This window comes from Ictalurus furcatus, chromosome 2, assembly GCF_023375685.1.
Source record: "Ictalurus furcatus strain D&B chromosome 2, Billie_1.0, whole genome shotgun sequence".
NCBI classification, from domain to species: domain Eukaryota; kingdom Metazoa; phylum Chordata; class Actinopteri; order Siluriformes; family Ictaluridae; genus Ictalurus; species Ictalurus furcatus.
This window is the reverse complement of record NC_071256.1, coordinates 9,332,066-9,349,500: the sequence shown is the minus strand read 5'-3', so window position 1 is coordinate 9,349,500 and position 17,435 is coordinate 9,332,066. Positions and strand designations below refer to the sequence as shown.

The window sequence follows — 17,435 nt, the reverse complement described above, 5'->3', positions numbered from 1 at the left end:
ATGCAGAAGGTTTCCATGCCAGAACTTGAAGATGATGTACACCACTACTGACCCAAAAGCACAAGAAAAGTCGGCTCAAAATCATATAAATAAGCCACAGAAATTGTGGGATTCTTTTTGGGGAAACTTTTTGGCACAATGGATCAGCGCTGTGTCTGGAGGAAGACGAATGAAGAAAGAACACTTTGTCCACAGTCAAGCATGGTGGTGGCTCGATGATGGTCTGGGGCTGCTTTGCATCCTCTGGCACTGGAAATCTGCAGTGTGTGGAAGGGAAGATGGATTCATTGAACATTGAAGTATCAGGAAATCCTAGGAAAAATCGTCATGCCATCTGTGAGAAAGCTGAAGCTTGGGCATCGTTGGAGCTTCCAACAGGACAATGATCCAAAGCACAGCTCATATTCCACCAAGGCTTGGTTGCAGAAGTCACCCTGCAAGATTCTACAGGGCCATCACAGTCATCTAACTTGAACCCCATAGAGACTCTCTGGTGGGTGCAGCACGCAAACCCAAGATTATTACTGAACTGGAGGGCATTGCTCATGAGGAATGGGCTAAGATTCCTCAGGAACGCTGCCAGAAGCTGGTGTCTGGCTATGCATCTTGTTTCCAGCAAGTCATAACAGTAAAAGGGTGCTCTACTAAGTACTAAAAATGCTTGCCATGAAGGGGTTGAATAATTTTGAAACTGGAGAAGTCATTATAAGTTGTATTTTCAGTTGAATTTGAGGAAACCACTTGAAGCATTCATTGTGCTGAATTATTTCAATTGCTTTTGTTTGATTTGTTCATTGCAAACAGCTGAAAGTCCGTAAATTTTGACAATAAACCTGATTGCAATGGGGACTGAATAATTTTTATGGCAACTGTAGTTATTCAACTATGATGGAAGATAACAATATCAATTTTTGTAAAGCCCAGAGTTAATATTTGCAATTTTACACCTTGTTATGGAACTATTCATTGTGGCTTAACTCAGACATGGAGTAATTTTTTTGAGTATCTACTGAGACCACCTATTAATCATGCTGCACTTGAGCACTTTGTTATCATATGCATGTGCTGATGGGCCATTCATGACAACAACTGAAATGGTGAAGAGCCATTTTCACATAGTCAGGACCTTTTGTTTGGTCTTGATTTAGCAAATCAAGAAAAAAATAAAACTTTATCCATAATACCCATACTTTACAACTTATCACTCTATATAACTTATCACTCACTATGACTTAGCTAACATTATAAGCTGCAATATATACAATTTCAGAATGTGTTGAAAATATGAATATAATAACCCTTATATGAGCATACCATAGTTAAATAAATTAATAATCACCCTTCAATACATCACTTGTTTTTACATTGCCAAATTAAATTAAAGGACTTACCCAACAGATTATCATCCTCCAAGTCCACATTTCCCACTTTAAGTGGTGATGCAACAGGCTCTTCAGCACATGGACCGTGTTCTAACTCTTTGTCAAAGATGTAATTTTCAAAAATCACTGTTTTTAAAAGCCTTGCTCCAAAGCCTAGTGAAAACTCTCTTTTTTGTGACAATAAAACAGCACTAAACAGTGCTAGTGTGATAAAACCTTGTTGCAGTGCTTGCAAAAGCACCATGCTCTTTTCCCCGTTTCTTACCAATAACAGATTGCCTTTGCATGTTGACAGAAAAGAAAACTCAACATCATATTTGACTTGCGTGTCTTTCAATTTCACAAAAAAGATTGATATCGCCAGCAAGGTTTACGGAATTACATAAAGTACTTAGGACAGTTAGTGTTCAATTTTGAGATTGCTAAATTTTTACAGTGACATGCAGAAGAAATCTTAGTTTTTCTACTCCATTGAGCAAAGTCGACCAACAACCAACAGCAAGTCCAGTCAGCACAAACGACTTGATAAAGCAACAGCTTTCAGGTCAGACTGCTTTAGCATGACAGTTGACCTCCAGGCTGGATGCGTTTTCCATTCTTCAGCAAGAGACACATCTAAAGGCGCTTGAATGAAAAGTGGAGATGTTGCAACAGAGTACACAGGAAGAGCCTACAAATAATCCAAAAAGGCTCACAAGGGCACAGAATGTCACCATTGTGGTAAGTTCAATTTAATATTTACATTTGACTTACAAATGAGGAAATACAAGCGACGTGATATATCAAGCAGAGAACAATACAAGCAGTGCTACCATGCAAGATTTATAATTGAATTGTAGAAAAATTATTTTAAAAAATTAAATACATTTTTTTTTTTAAGTAGTGATGGAGTGTGGTAATCCTATAAGGAAAATGCTCTTCACCGAGTTCTCTTTAGCTAAAGTTGGTAAAATCCATTCAAATCTTTTTAAATTTCACCTTTTACAGGAAGCAGTACGACACAATCACAATTCAGAAAACAACCCTCACAATTATGATCCACAAACTGGTCAAGACCATTTATACAAATATTATGTAATGACTTTTTGGTATTGTGCAGTAAATACCAATTGTGTATTTCATAAAATCATGTTTTGAATTCTTCACTTTACAGGTTAAATTCTCCTCACAACAAGCCGTGACTTCTGCAGTAGTTTTGTTGATGTTGACCCAGAAATTATAAAAGGAGCAATTAAACTATTCTTTAAAAACCATTTTTAGACATTGGATTGCACATAAAGTGTCTTCTGCTACTAATATATTTTTGTTCTGTTCAGCATCCTGAAAGACATATTATGAAACTCTAAGGAGGAAACATGCGATGGCCCAGCTTGAAAAAGCAAAGCTAAGAAACTGTTAAAACTGGCAAAAAAAAAACCAAGCAAAGAAAGAGAAGAATAAGTTAAGGAATTTGATTGATGTAGCTTTTTCTTTTCAAAATGTTATTAGCTTTTCAGTGGTTAAGTCACTGTTATGTTTTGCAGTTACTGGAGTCCAGGTCTAAAGTCCTGCAGACAAACTTGGAAAGAGAACGGTGAGAGACAGTAACATGGCCATGATGTCTGATGAAGATGGTGTTGTTGATGGAAGGCCGGTGTAGGTTGTTAAACCACCAGCAGAGAGAAGCCCACAACTGCCAGCTCTGTGCCATGAACTACAGTAAAGGCTGGATGCAGACCCATGCTATGCTGGTACTCATCATTTGTGTGTGATGACAAATGAGAGAGAGTCAGAGGGGAGTTCATTTATTGAACTCTGATTGCACCTCCTGTTATTGTTGTTTAGATTTTTCTGCTGGTTATTTTTTTCCTTTTTAGCAGTATATTTTTCTTTTTTATATTCCATATTTTATTGTTATTACATTTCATGTTATTCTTGTTATATTTTGGACATGCCATGCTATTCCTGTTATTTTGTATATTTAATTCTTTTAATTAACATATTTAAAGCCCAATTATGGTCTCAGAATTTATGTTTTGAAAAATATTGACTGAAGGCCTGTAGCAAGGTGTATAAGCTATAGCCATGGGTTTTGGGTTGGCTGAATTTTAAATCAATTAACCAATACAATGAAAGCCAGTGCATGTAGTGACCCAATACATGTCAATATTTTGCTCCTAAATTTTTGTAATTAGGAGCACAAAAATTGTTACCATAGGAGTCCTGACACTCCTGGCCAGTATATTTCTGAATACATCCGAAATTCAGTGGCATATACAGGAGTCTACTGGTCTGATTACAGCTCTTTTCATGCAGTGTTTAACCTCTCCTAATGCCAGTGGCAGTGTTTAACACCTGTAAACAGAGAGAATTGTAGGTTAAATCAATAGTTCTAGGTCAACATCAAATCATAATAACTTGGACAGGCCCAAATAAAATATCTTTTATTTATTTTGTCTTAATACATGACAGCCATTCAACTAAATGATGACTGCAGATGAATGCTTCCAAAGTTCCATTGGAAGAAGTACTTATGGAATTAGGTCCAACTGGAATTAGGTACTGGTGCTTTAATTCAGCTCGAGCAGCTCGGCAAAAAAAATAAAATTTGACTTGACACCGAAACTCCCGCTTCACTGCTGCAGTATGCGGTGTAATATTTTAGCAGTGCAGCGCTTACAAAGTGCAGTTTCCTCATCATTCCATACAAGAGACATACATAATCTTTACACATAGCACAAAATCTATGTGTTTTCCCCGCCCTCTTTTGATTGACAAGATATAATCGGCCCTGATCAACGGATGTTTTTAAACTATCAGCCGATACCGATTATTAGCCGATACATCAGCGCATCTCTAATTTTCACTAATCATCTGAGCAATGAGGTAAACTCTGTCTTCAGGCTTTTCTCGCAGTCATAATAGACATAGCACGTTTTGAAATTTCCCAGTTATAAGCAGTTATAATATAAGCAGTTGATCAGCGGGTTCCAGGGACATATGAAAAGCCCAGTAGTCTACAACTTCATAAGTTGATCCTTCGTTCAGAACTTTTTTAATGTGAGAATCATCTCACCAATTGCACATGGTGGCTTCAGTGATGCCCTTAATTTTTTTTATAGTGATGAAGTGCATTTGATGCAGAATCTGAGCTGTAAAACATGGGTCTGAATTTATGAGCCACATCGTTTAGCACTGGTTTTAAGTTGATACGTTAGAAAATTTATAAGTCGGAAGGGAGGGGTCTTCGGAGAAACTGGGATTTCTGATCAACACTGAAAGAAAGCAAAAAAAAAAAAAAGACCCAAGAATAGATTGTGTGTAATTACTTTTATTTATTTTTTTCCTCAAACTTTCAGAATCATTCCTAGATCTGCTGAAAATATGGCAGTAGATTGTGCCAGCTGGTTTATCATAAGCGGCGCAGTCACAAGTATTAGTAATAGAACATCGCAGTGAAACCTGGTTCTTGGAGAAATTTGAAGAAGAGGTCTTTATTTGTCACATATACATTACAGCACAGTGAAATTGTGCACAGAGTCAGCCATGATATGGTGCCTCTATTGCAGAGAGGGTTAAGGGCCTTGCTCAAGGGCCCAACAGTGGCAGTTTGGTGGTGCTGGAGCTTGAACCCCCAACCTTCTGATCAGTAATTCAGAACTTTAACAATTTAGTATGTATGTTGAGATGTACTGCTTCTCATTTACATGTGTAGGGATGGTGAAAAGAAATCCATCCTAATAATGTAGTCAAAGTGTTCCCACCATTTAAGAAACTTTTTCCAGTCATTTTGCAGTGTCAGACACGGTGAAAAGATCCCTTTTTTCCCCTCAACAAAAGAAAATTCAGCAGTGCAAGTGATCAGAAATCACCAATATTTAATCTTATAATGCTTTTAAAATTTTCCCACATCATTCCAAAGCAGATTTTGGCTTTTTCGGTGCATCTGGACAAGTGGCCATAATTGAACACTCAGAGAATCAACGGTATTCTACATCCGAAGTAGTAAACTATTTGATTGGAAAACATTTTGGGGTATGTACACATTTTTTTTTATTGTGATTGGTAAGAGAAATTAATTGAGAGTGCATGTGTGCATGTGGGGATTCAGAATGCTTTGTTTGCGCGCGTGTGCACTAATTTGCTTCAGAATGCTGCAAAGTCAGCAGATTATTCAGGCCCCTTTGTTTTTTCACATTTTGTTTTTAAAATAGTAAATGGTCTGCACTTATATAACGCCTTTTAACCTTAGCGGTCCTACAAAGCACTTTACACTGTTTCTATTCACCTATTCACACACACTCACATACCAATGGCAGCAGAGCTGCCAGCGGGAGCAACTTGGGGTTCAGTGACTTGCCCAAGGACACTTCGGCATGTGGAGACATGTGGGCCGAGGATCGAACCACCAACCCTGTGATTAGTGGACAGCCCTCTAGGACTAGGACAGGACTCTACCATCTGCAGCCTAAAATGCTTTCAGTGCTTTTTTTCCCCACATCAACACAGTAAAACCGATTTGTTGGTTTAGGTTTACAGTGCTCAACCACTTGAATTTAATTTTGTCATTGCACACAAATAGTTTAACAGTAATCCCATCTGCCATCACACACATGCTCCTTCTTCACCAAAGCTATGGAAAAGTTCACCGTGTTTGATCTGCTCACCTCGGATGAGATAAGTGGAGAACAGTTTGCAGCTTGTGAACAACTTGGTTCAATTTCAAAGTTATATCAGAAAAGGGGATATTTTTCCTCTTGGAAATGCACTGTAGTATTGACTGCCTGTGAAGACATTTGAAGTGAAACATGCTGTGGCATGCAGCAATTTTCTGAACCTGATCACCTAGCTTTGACCACACTGACCGCCGTAATATTGGTTTACTATTTGGGTGCGCTAATATGGCGTGTTCTCTGTTTATTTAGCACCATATTCTGCATCAAATGCATTTTGTGTCTTAGCAGTTGTATCATACATTAAAAAAAATTCTGGTGACTTTAATTTTTCTGACCTCAAAATGGCGTGCTGTGACTCATTTAATTGGCATGAGTGTTTAGGTTTGCATAGAGGGTTGGCAATAATCTGGTGTAATATTTTTGTTCCAGGTTTTGTACATTTTTGTAAGGAGAGGTTTCTATAAAATGTAGCCTTGTAAACTCTGTGGGAAATAGCACTGTCACAGTTGGGGTTCAGTGGCCCATTTCTAAGCTTGGTAACCTCCCAAACAGAGTATTGCTAGTATAAGTGTTACTGGAAAACAAAGATTTAAAAAAAGCAGCTTTTCTCGTTATTTATTCAAAACCTGAGAGTATAGTAGTAGCCTTGTGTTTATATTTTTAAGTGAGTTTGTTGCTATTACTTTTATTCTGCATGAATAGAGGACAGAGGACAAATGCAATAATTAGGCTGTTTTAAATAGTTTGCCCAAGTCCAACCTGCAAAGCATGTGTTATTCAGTGTTACTCCTCACCTTTGAACATTTAAAAAAGCAAACTTTTCAGTAAAAAGAAATAAATACTGACTCATTTTTAAGACCCCTAAACAAATTTGTTGGGTTTGTATTAGGGGGTCAGAGAGAGCAACATATATTTCACATAATACCTGTTAAGTTAGGTAACTGATTAGAGTCAAATGCTTCACAGACTTTTTTCCTCGTGGTTTCGCAAACATTGTAATCAAACTAACTTTTTAATCTTCCTCTCTCCAGGCTAAAACTGAAGCAGCAGGCTGACATTATCAGTTTGGTATGTTGATGGTCAACAATTAACTTTAATAGACATGTAGTGCAGATCGTTTCCAAAATGTGAATGAATATTGAGCACACAACAAAAAGCATCTGCTAAATGAATAAATGCAACACAAATAAAATAAAAAAATTCAGTGGCTTGGAAGCAAACTTTGTACTCCTGTCTTTGATAAAAGGGCACAGGTACTTGAACATCATGGCAATATTTCCACAGTCAGTCAACTGTCCACACATTTCAGTCAGTAAATGCTTTGAAAATTCACTTAACATTTTACATACTCTGACAGTTGAGCATAGTGGAAAACAGATGGAATGTGTATCATTCAACTGTCCTATATGTGGATTCAAGCAGCTGTTTAATAATAAAACTGTTCAGTCATTTAAGGACCACTTAAAACATGAGATGGTGAATTGTTCAAAAATTGTCACTACTGTACTAATGTGTATTCCTCCTTCAATGACCACAAAATTAGGAATCTTCCAAACATCTTGTGAGAGACTCAATCATCATGGTTCTGCAAAAGCATGATCAGTCCATCGGTGAAGTCCTTAAAGAATTAGTGGACGCCATTATGAAAAGTAACGTCTTTGACAGTGCTACTGTGGAAGGTGCAAAGCTGTCCACTGTTAAGCAGAGGAAAACATTTGTGAGCAGTAATTACCCTCTGGTAATGCCAGTGCCATGTACTATAGATTCCAATGGACACAGCCGTGTATGTTCCAATACTACAGTTGCTTCAAACAATGTTTAAAAATATTGATCTTCTTGATAAAATTCAAGAAGCCAACCCATCACCACCGGGAATGTACATGTCTCATGAAGATAGAACTTTTTTTTTTTTTTAATCAGTTATTGTGAGCAGCAAGAGAGCTGAAATTGTCACTTATTTTGTATGTGGATGACATAGTACTTGTGAAACTTTAAGGCACAGCTAGAAAGATCCACAAGCTTTATGCAGTATATTGGTTGCTTGCTAATGTACCCAGTAAGTATATGTATAGTCTACACGTCATACAGCTAGCTTTGCTATGCAACATACCTGACTTGCAGAAGTGTGGTTATGAAAGTATTGTCATCTTTGTTGAAAGACTTGCACAGTCTTGAGCAGGATGGCATTTTCATTTAAATTCTTGATCAGTTTATCAGGAGAACTGTGTTGTGTGTGGCAGCTAATAATTTGGCTGCTCATGATCTTGCAGGCTTTGTGCAGTCTTTCCAAGGATATTATTTTTGCAGATTCTGTTGCTGTACTGCAGACCAAATACAAGCCAGTGAAGTTTCTGACTGAGAGTTCAGCAAGAGAATGAAGGTCTGCCATGATCATGTGAAAAATGTTGTGCAAGGAGAATAATGCAACCCATTTCGGTGTTACAGGTAAGAATTTTCATCCCGTTACATCCCGGTATTGTGCCTGTTGAGTTGGCTTTGTGCATCCGTGAAATGATTAGACTGAAGTGTTTCACTCTTGAATATATAAACACAAAAATTCGCACATTTCCATATCGGCACTCTGATACGTTTGACAAACCACAACTAATTCCGTAGAATTTCGCAGTCAAACTAAGCACAGGTGGGAACAGGCATGAAAATTCCACTTTGCTGAGGTTACCACCACTTATGGTAGGAAGTAAAGTCCATGAAGGAGATGAAGCATGTGCAATAGTGATGGACCTTGAAGAAATTGTACAGCTAGTGTTGTCACCATCTTTCACAAAGGAATCCATCCAGTACATGCAGACTAAATTAAGTGATCACAGACAGGGTCTTAAAGCAGTGTTTCCGACTTTAAGCTCCGACCCAAGCATCATTATGTAGGGATGTCACGAGAGCCAATACTTCGGTACCAAGTCGGTACCAAAATTCTTAAAATGTGACGGTACTTGTTTTTCTGCAGTAGCGTAGGTACTGTTGGTAATGAAGGTACTGAGGTTGCAATTCTTCCAGAACTGATGGGGGCAGCAAATACACGCAAGTGTTTTAGTTGGTCCACAAGTGGTAAAGAAAAAGAATGCCTACAAGCACACAGGAAAAACTACAGAAGACGGCGACAAGTTTAGCTCTGCCCCGACTCGTTGAGAGGAAAAGAGAGGAAAGCTCGTTGAGAGGAAAGGTAGGATCAGTTGCCGGTGTGCAACTCATTTAAAAAAAAAAAGCAAGGAAACACCTCTAATTTGGCGAAGCACCTGAAAGACTAGCCCTATATTGTGTTTGTTTGAGGCAGCTGGGATTGTGGCAGTGAAACCAGCTAATATTATGCAAACATTACATGGAGTGATAGCCAGTTATTTGTTAACGACGTTAACGCATTGCAATGTTATAAACTACCTCCGAATGGGCCACCATGCATTGCCATTCAGCCCGTATCCTGTCAGCAACATGTAGCCTAATGTCACTAATAATTATTCAATGTTCATGGTTTTAATAAATCTTTTTGGCCTGCCACCATATCAGTGAATCTAAACTAATGCTTGCATTCAGAGTATAAGGGGTGTGTGTGTGTGCGCATGCGTTTAGGAGTGCACCTTAGCACTTGTTATTAGCACTTAGCACTGTTTTATTAGTCAATGTCAGATAGTGTTTGATAAGTAAAATATCCCCCCTCTCTCTTTGCCAGTATCAGCCAGAGGAGGATGTCCTCCAAGAGTTTTTTATTTTATATATTATATATAAATATATATAACCACACTGTGGTATAGACTTTGGTATCGAGTATTGTGTACTTTTGGTGGTATCGGTACCAACTACTAGATTTTTGGTATCGTGACATCCCTATCATGTTTAACATTATCCAGAACTGACTAAATGTTTTGGGCCTCTGGTCCACCTATGAACCATGAGGTTTGAAAGAAAACATTGTTTTTTCAAAAAGGTGATACAGGACACACAGAATTTCAATTATGTCTTGAAAACTCTTGCTACCAGGCAGCAACAGATGATGTCATATCAACTCAATGCACCATTATTTTTCAGACCCCACATACAAGCCTGGTGTCACCTCTGCCCAAGTTGCTATTCTGCCTCAAGTGGCAAAAAACTTCATAGAAACCAAGACAGATAGACAAAACATATACAGCACATCAAAGGTCTCCACAAATGACGGTGCATGCAAAAGGAATGTTTGTTTGCAGGCCAGGCCGGTGTCTTAGCACTGGCAGGAAGAGCTTAAGAGTTAGCTAGACTGCCTTTAACTTTAGTAGGTTTATGTATTTCAACCTCATATGACCTGTGTGCTGCTGTTGCACCACACATCTACCCAGCAATTGAGGGAGGTATCCATGGTAATCGTCTGTCTGTGTCTCTCTCTCTCTCTCTTTGATGGGGAACTCCCCCTAAGGGTATCCTTTCTGTGAGGAAGGTCCTGTGATATAAGGACATATAGTTGCTGGTCACACTTTTGGGTCCAGCTGAAAGTTTATAATCAATCTCTGAAAATTCCTTAACAAGCTCAAGGGCACCACTGAGATGGCCAGACTCTATGGTTTTCCTGGTGTGCAGGGTGTTGGTGCCATTTAGAGCCTGATTCAAAGGGCAGATCAGGGGCACTCAGGTGCTTAATGGGGCCTGGGAGCATGGCCTATAACTCTGATGTGGCCAGAGCGTTATCTAGGTCTTAGGCAATCTAGTAATATCTAGTATTCTTTGGTTGGATTTCTGATTCAGAAGCCAGGGATGTCCTCTCTAGAGCCTCTGTGGCTTTGGACCCAAACAGCAATCGAGGAGTCCATGGCATTTTGCTTGCTTCAGGCAGTGTGGACTGTGCTAGACGCATCTGACACCATGCATTAACTAAACTGGTGGAGAGTTTCTCAAACTCTCAAGCTATGTGCCCTACTGTGGGAAGCATCACCGCCAAGACAGAGCTGCCCATGCATATCAGACATACAGTGATATCATGTGCCCTTGTTAGCCAGTCACTGATACATCTACATTCGACCTGGCACAGCAGCCCTCAAAGCATTCGTCAACATTTTGTCTGGTGAACTCACCAGTAATGCAATGCAGGGGTCCATATGGGGCATGTGCTTCAGACCAAATCTGTCAGCATCCGTCATATTAGCCAAGGCTCTCACCATGGGCTCAGGCTATAAAGAGGGCATCAGAGTGGCATCTGAGCCTCTGTGTGTGGTTTCAGCTCCAAAATCAGAGATTGTCTGCAGTCAAAGTCATTATACTCTCAGAGAGAGATTTCCAGGTGTATCTCGAACTTTTTTATGTATAGGCTGGCATTAATCCCAAGCTTTTGTGGCCTGGCCAGGTTGAGCGTGGGTAGCATCAGAATCAAGCTCTAGGCCTGCTAATCGCTGTTTGGGGCATAGCCTCACATTAGGTCCAAGGGACCTCTGAGCTGAGGGTTATGTCCTAACAGCTCTGAGTGTAAACTGGAACTAACTACTAGCAAAATAGCAAAGAGCTGGACAAAATGAAGAGTAAGCGAACACAATAAGCTAGCAGTAGCAATTCCAGATAACAATTCACAGTCAATGCTCCATGGGAAAAGCTAAATGGATAGGGAATGATTTAAACATTAAAGTGTTTTAAACTCACCACATCATAGTGTCCATACTGTGCAGCAAGGTGTAGAGGAATCTGGCCATCCTGTGAGGCTCCATTCACAGAAGCTCCTGCTCTGAGCAACATGAGCACAGTATCGGTTTTCCCCTGCCATGCAGCATAATGCAGTGGACGCATTCCTGCAGAACAAAAAACAAAAAATAGCAAGGCTATTATAGGAAATGTAAATTACATATATACAAATACATTATATATATATACACACACACACAAATACATACACACATATATATATATATATATATATATATATATATATATATATATATATATATATATATATATATATATATACATATATACATATACATACATACACACACACACACACATATAAATAACATATACACACACACACACACACACACCCCGTGCCTTCTACTAATATTGGCAACCTCGGTAAATATGAAACAAATTCACAAAAATACTCTGCTCTCATGGATAAACAATTGCAGACACAACACAGGTTTATGCAAAAAAAAATCTTTGTTAAATATAGGTGTACAACAATTATTGGCACCCCTAGGAATTCATATGGGAAAATATATTTGAAGCATATTCCCAATGATATTTAAAAATCGATTTTAGTACACCTGGGTGACTAGGAACAGGAAATTGTTTAACTATGACTTCCTGTTTCACAAGGGTATAAATATGATGGTAACACATAGGCCAAATTCCCTTAGTCATTCATAACAATGGGTAAGAGCAAGGAATATAACTGTTATGTGCAGCAAAAGGTTGCTGAGCTTCACAAAATGGGAAGTGGCTATAAGAAAATAGCAAAAGCATTGAAAATGCCCATTTCCATCATCAGGGCAATAATTAAGAAGTTCCAGTCAACTGGAAATGTTATGAATCAACCTGGAATTGGACATGTGTCTATATTGTCTCAAAGCACTGTGAAGAGGATGGTCCGATTGGCCAAAAATCTCCATGGATCACAGCTGGAGAATTGCAGAAGTTAGTTGCATCTTGGGGCCAGAAAGTCTCCAAAACTACAATCCAAAGTCACCTACATCATCCAAAAACAAACTCAAGCATCTTCAGTTTGCCAGACACTACTGGAACGTCAAATGGGATCGGGTTCTATGGTCAGATGAAACTAAAGGAGAGCTTTTAGGCAATAAACACCAGAGGTGTTTTTGGCACACATAGAGAGGTGGCCATATGGAAAAGTACCCCAGCATGCCCATGGTTAAATTTGGTGGTGTCTCTTTAATGTTTTGGGGCTATTTTTCTGCCAGAGGACCTGGACATTTTGTTAGGATACATGGCATCATGGACTCTATGAAATATCAACAGATGTAAAATGAAAACCTGACAAGCTTACAAAGCTTGAAAAAGATAAAATCTTAAAATGGGCCATTGTTGGATCTTCCTGCAGTACAATGATCCAAAACATACATCAAAATCAACACAAAAAATGGTTTACGGACACAAAATCAAGGTGCTGCCATGGCCATCCCAGTCCCCTGACCTGAAACCCATAGAAAACCTGTGGGGTGAGCTGAAGAGGAGTGTCCACCTGCGTGGACCTCGAAATTTTAAGGATCTGGAGAGATTCTGTATGGCAGAATGGTTTCAGATCCCTTGCAATGTATTCTCCAACCTCATCAGGCATTATAGGAGAAGACTCAGAGCTGTTATCTTGGCAAAGAGAGGTAGTACAAAGTATTGACTAAATGGGTGACAATAATTGTTGCACACCTATATTTAACAAAGATTTTTTTGATAAACCTGTGGAATTGTTTTAATATCCATGAGAGCAGAGTATTTTTGTGAATTTTTTTTAACAAAAGTTCAAAAGGGTTAAACAGTAAAGACAATTTTTCACAGCCTTCTTTGCTCATATTTACCAAGGGTACCAATATTAGTGGAGGGCACACACACAGACGTTTGTAAACCATTTAGAATTTTCTATATTTCTGCAAAAATATGACCTAAAACATCATCAGAAGTCCTAAAAGTAGATAAAGAGAGCCCAATTAAACAAATGAGACAAAAATATTATACTTGGTCATTTACTTATTGAGTAAAATGATCCAATATTACATATCTGTGAGTGGCAAAAGTATGTGACCATTTGCTTTCATTATCCGGTATGATCCCTTGTGAAGTAATAACTGCAACTAAACATTTCCAGTACATGTTGATCAGTCCTGCATCAGCTTGAAGGAATTTTAACCCATTTCTCAGTACAGAACAGCTTCAACTCTGGGATGTTGGTGGGTTTCCTCACATGAATTGTTTGCTTCGGGTCCTTCTACAACATTTCTCTTAGATTAAGGTCAGGACTTTAACTTGGCCATTCCAAAACATTAACTTTATTCTTCTTTAACTATTCTTTGGTTGATCCAGCATGACCTTTTTCAACTTTTTGGGTTCCCTTCTGAGTCCGAGTAGTTTTTCCTTGCCACTGTCACCACTGGCTTGCTCATTAGGACTAAATTCATCCATTTAAAATCTATAGTTTTCTGTAAGGCTGCTTTGGAACAATGTGCATTGTTGAAAGCACTATACAAATAAAACTGAATTGAACTGAATTAAATTGAATATGCCAAAGTGTTGCAGAGACACAGCCACAGATTCAGTTTGGAATCATGCCATTATTTGTTGATGCATTAAATGAGAACGGTTTGGGATATTAAAAAGCTTTTGATAACTTTTGGCTAGCATGGTCTGAAGATGATCTGAATCGAATTTGGTGAAAATCGGGCCAATGATCTAGGAGGAGTTAGAAAAAGTAGGTTTTCAACAAAATTCAAAATGGCGGACAGCAAGTTCAAGTGACTATGGCATAATTGGTATCACTATTCTCGGCCTGACTCGCGGAATCTATCAAGACCACTTTCATTACAATAGGCAAAATTACTCAAAAGCTATTAACATTTTAAAAAATTTAATTATACTTTTTTGTTTAATTTATATTGTCTTGAAACTTCTGGAGTCTCCCGTATTGCCATAGCAAGGTATAAAAAAAAAAAAAAAACAAACACAAATGCTACAGCTAAACCAGAGCAGCACACCAAGAAAATTCTATAGATTTAACAGGAGTGAGGGATTTAAGGGAAGGGTATCTTAATGTGCTCTATTTAACCCAAATCAATCTATAAAATCTTACTCATTAAATGGCATGTTGTTATAACAATATACAACTTTTGTACTCTACATTTACACAAGCACTAAAATCACACAGGAACACATAGGTGTTAAGGGAGTGGACAGGAATTGAAAAAAATCTACCAGACCTTCACACCTACCCCAACTCCTACACTAAACGTTCAGGATTCCCTTTCTCTTTCACTGAATCCAAGCCCTTCCACAATGCTCCAGACCATCTCACAAGACCTCCTCGCCATCATCACTACTATCAGTAATAACTCCATAACATTTGCTCAAGTAACAACTGCATTCAGGGCAGCAAGGTATATTCCAATTCTGAAGAAACCCACTCTGGTTCCCTCAGACATCAGCAACTACTGACCAGTATCACTTTTCTCTTTTCTTTCTAAAATCCTCAAAAGCACATACACAATTAAATGTCTTTATATCTCTCACATAACAACCTCCAAGATCCTAACCAGTCTGGCTTCAAAGCGGCACAATCCACAGAAACTGCCCTTGTGGCAGTCACTGCGAAGTTCCATCCCGCTAGATCAGTCAAACTGTCATCAGTCCTCATCCTCCTTGACCTTTCAGCAGCATTTGGCATGGTCAACCACAACCACTGTCAGAAACACTCCATCCTTATGAGTCTTTGAATTAATGGCACAGATTTGCAATGGATTAGTTCCTACCTGGTGGGTCAGTCTTATCAGGTGACATGGAGGGAATCCACATCTGCTCCATGCAGACCCTCCATTGGTGTCCAAGACTCAGTATTTGTTCCTCTTCTGTTCTCAATCTATACTCAATCTCTTGGTGAGGTCATATCCTCATATTGGTTTCATACCACTGCTATGCAGACACTAAACTCCTTTCCCCCCTCAGACACTCATGTTTCTGCTTGAATCTCAGCATGTCTTACAAACATCTCATAGTTGGCAGCTCATGAGCTGAAACTTAATCCCAACAGAGTTTTTAGACTGATAGTACTCTTAGTCTGTGACCTAGTGAACCAGTATCAAGATGTATTTATTGGTAGGAAAAATAAAGCACTTCTGAAAGTCACACTAGTACAGGCAACTGGCATATGCCAGAAAAATACATTTCTAACCATTGCTGTCCTTGATGTCCACAGTGGCATGCGCTTCTAACAACAGGGAGAGCAGGTCTGTTGTTCCTGTTAGAGCAGCATGGTGCAGCGCAGAAAATCTGTGCAAGAAAACAAGAAAGTATTAGAGATACAAGAAAAAAATAGAAACCAAACTAATAGTAATTAGGACGAACTGAAGTATTGTAAAAAATATAGTTTTCAAATAAAAAAAAAAAAAATTCACATTTAAAGTTAATGACCACCAATAGAAATCTTATTACATTTCCACTCACTAAGGGCAATTTGTAGTCTTAAACAGAATTACTTAGTTAATTAATTTATAAACATTATATACAGTATCTCACAAAAGTGAGTACACCCCACACATTTTTGTAAATATTTGATTATATCTTTTCATGTGACAACACTGAAGAAATGACACTTTGCTACAATGTAAAGTAGTGAGTGTACAGCTTGTGTAACAGTGTAAATCTGCTGTCCCCTCAAAATAACTCAACACACAGCAATTAATGTCTAAACCGCTGGCAACAAAAGTGAGTACACCCCTAAGTGAAAATGTCCAAATTGGGCCCAAAATGTCAAAATTTTGTGTGGCCACCATTATTTTCTAGCACTGCCTTAACCCTCTTGGGCATGGAGTTCACCAGAGCTTCACATGTTGCCACTGGAGTCCTCTTCCACTCCTCCATAACGACATCACAGAGCTGGTGGATGTTAGAGGCATTGTGCTCTTCCACCTTCCGTTTGAGAATGCCCCACAAATGCTCAATAGGGTTTAGTCCATCACCTTCACCCTCAGCTTCTTTAGCAAGGCAGTGGTCATCTTGGAGTTGTGTTTGGGGTCGTTATCATGCTGGAATACTGCCCTGCAGCCCAGTCTCCGAAGGGAGGGGATCATGCTCTGCTTCAGTGTGTCACAGTACATGTTGGCATTCATGGTTCCCTCAATGAACTGTAGCTCCCCAGTGCTGGCAGCACTCATGCAGCCCCAGACCATGACACTCCCACCACCACGCTTGACTGTAGGCAAAACACACTTATCTTTGTACTCCTAACCTGGTTGCCGCCAAACATGCTTGACACCATCTGAACCAAATAAGATTATCTTGGTCTCATAATCCATGTCCTTAGTCTGCTTGTCTTCAGCAAACTGTTTGCGGACTTTCTTGTGCATCATCTTTAGAAGAGGCTTCCTTCTGGGACGACAGCCATGCAGACCAATTTGACGTAGTGTGCAGCGTATGGTCTGAGCACTGACAGGCTGACCCCCCACCCCTTCAACCTCTGCAGCAATGCTGGCAGCACTCATACGTCTATTCATTGAGGGAACCATGAATGCCAACATGTACTGTGACATACTGAAGCAGAACATGATCAGTATGCAGTATTCCAGCATGATAACGACCCCAAACACACCTCCAAGACGACCACTGCCTTGCTAAAGAAGCTGAGGGTGAAGGTGATGGTCTGGCCAAGCATGTCTCCAGACCTAAACCCTATTGAGCATCTGTGGGGCATCCTCAAACGGAAGGTGGA

At 39.2% G+C, this 17,435-nt stretch overlaps 1 protein-coding gene across 9 annotated transcripts in view; it reads right to left on the bottom strand.

Moving 5' to 3' along the window:
• Positions 1 to 17,435, bottom strand: part of LOC128621280 (caskin-2) — a 106,478-nt gene that overhangs the window by 49,815 nt on the left and 39,228 nt on the right. For all 9 annotated transcript variants that reach the window (XM_053646990.1, XM_053646981.1, XM_053646962.1 and 6 more), the window contains 2 exons: positions 15,900 to 15,997; positions 11,654 to 11,799 (listed from right to left, as the gene is read on the bottom strand). In XM_053646990.1, coding sequence (XP_053502965.1) covers positions 11,654 to 11,799; positions 15,900 to 15,997 — 244 coding nt within the window. The remainder of the gene's footprint in view (positions 1 to 11,653; positions 11,800 to 15,899; positions 15,998 to 17,435) is intronic.